This window comes from Fukomys damarensis, unplaced genomic scaffold (genome assembly GCF_012274545.1).
Source record: "Fukomys damarensis isolate Sample0158 unplaced genomic scaffold, DMR_v1.0_HiC HiC_scaffold_2, whole genome shotgun sequence".
NCBI lineage: Eukaryota > Metazoa > Chordata > Mammalia > Rodentia > Bathyergidae > Fukomys > Fukomys damarensis.
In genome coordinates this window covers 49,771,978-49,773,054 of record NW_022900914.1, presented here as the reverse complement: position 1 = coordinate 49,773,054, position 1,077 = coordinate 49,771,978, and the positions used below count along the sequence as shown (strand labels likewise).

At 66.5% G+C, this 1,077-nt stretch overlaps 1 protein-coding gene across 1 annotated transcript in view; it reads right to left on the bottom strand.

Annotated features, from left to right (window-relative positions):
* Window positions 1–1,071, bottom strand: part of Tlx2 (T cell leukemia homeobox 2) — a 3,320-nt gene extending 2,249 nt beyond the window's left edge. The window contains 2 exon segments of the mRNA XM_033765016.1: window positions 13–353; window positions 673–1,071. Of these exon segments, the coding sequence (XP_033620907.1) occupies window positions 13–353; window positions 673–958 (627 nt within the window). The 5' untranslated portion in view covers window positions 959–1,071.
* Window positions 1,072–1,077: the final 6 nt, after the last annotated feature.

The window sequence follows — 1,077 nt, the reverse complement described above, 5'->3', positions numbered from 1 at the left end:
GGCCCGGTCCACCCTCGCCCTCGCCAGGCCTCACCGCCACTTGGTGCGTCGGTTCTGGAACCAGGTCTTGACCTGTGCGTCTGTCATGCGCAAGGCCTTGGCCAGCGCCGCCCTCTCGGCCGAGGCCAGGTATTTCTGGCGCAGGAAGCGCCGCTCCAGCTCCAGCACCTGCGAGCGGGAAAAGGACGTGCGCGGCTTCTTCCGCTTCGGGGGTGTCCGGTTTTGGTACGGGTGGCCTATGCGGCGTGTCCCAGAGAAGGGCGAGAGCGCAGCTGCCAGGAGGAAGAAGGCAAGGCAGGGCTTGAAAGATGGTCCGAGATGTCCCTGAGTCCCTGGCACCGGCTCGGCCCCGCATCAGCAGAGGCATCCAGAGAGGACCGGCGGCAGAATAATCGGCCCTCCCCCTTGAGTAAGACAGAGACGACCCCCTAACTTCACCCTTCCCTCCCCACAGAGTGAGCGCTGGGATTACAGAGGGCCTGGGCACCCAGGGCAGCTCCCTCCCATTGCGTCTGTCTGCCGGGCGTGAGATCTAGGTTGGGGAAGGATCCCGGGTTTAATCTGGGGAGGGATAAAAGGGCTCCTTGAGTCGGAGCAGAGATGATAAAACAGGGAAGGGCGTGACGCTGAAGGCGTCGAGCAACCTCACCTGTGAGCCGGTCCTTGGCAAAGCGGCGGCCGTCGGCACCGGCAGAGGGCGGTGAGCCGGGACTCGGATCACGCCTCCCGGGCCCACTGCAGAGCTGCTGTGCAGCGGAGCCAGAGAGCCTGAGGGTCCATAGCCCGAGGCTCCGTGGAATCCACCGGAGAACGCTGCGCTGTCCCCTTGGCTATGGCCCGCGCGACCCGGGCCTAGGCCGCCTCCCTGGGGTTCGGGGCCGCTCAAGATCTGATCAATGCCGAAGCTGATTGGCTCGTGATGCGGAATGTTGTGCGGAGCCAGCACCCCGGGCTCCATCGGTCCCAGCCAGGGAAGACCGCCAGAGATGCGGTGTCTGGGAAGGGTGCCTCGGACAGCTCCGGGAGCCCGGCGGCGGCGCGCTCCGAGCAGTGGGCTCAGGGGCCAGCGGGCCTGGC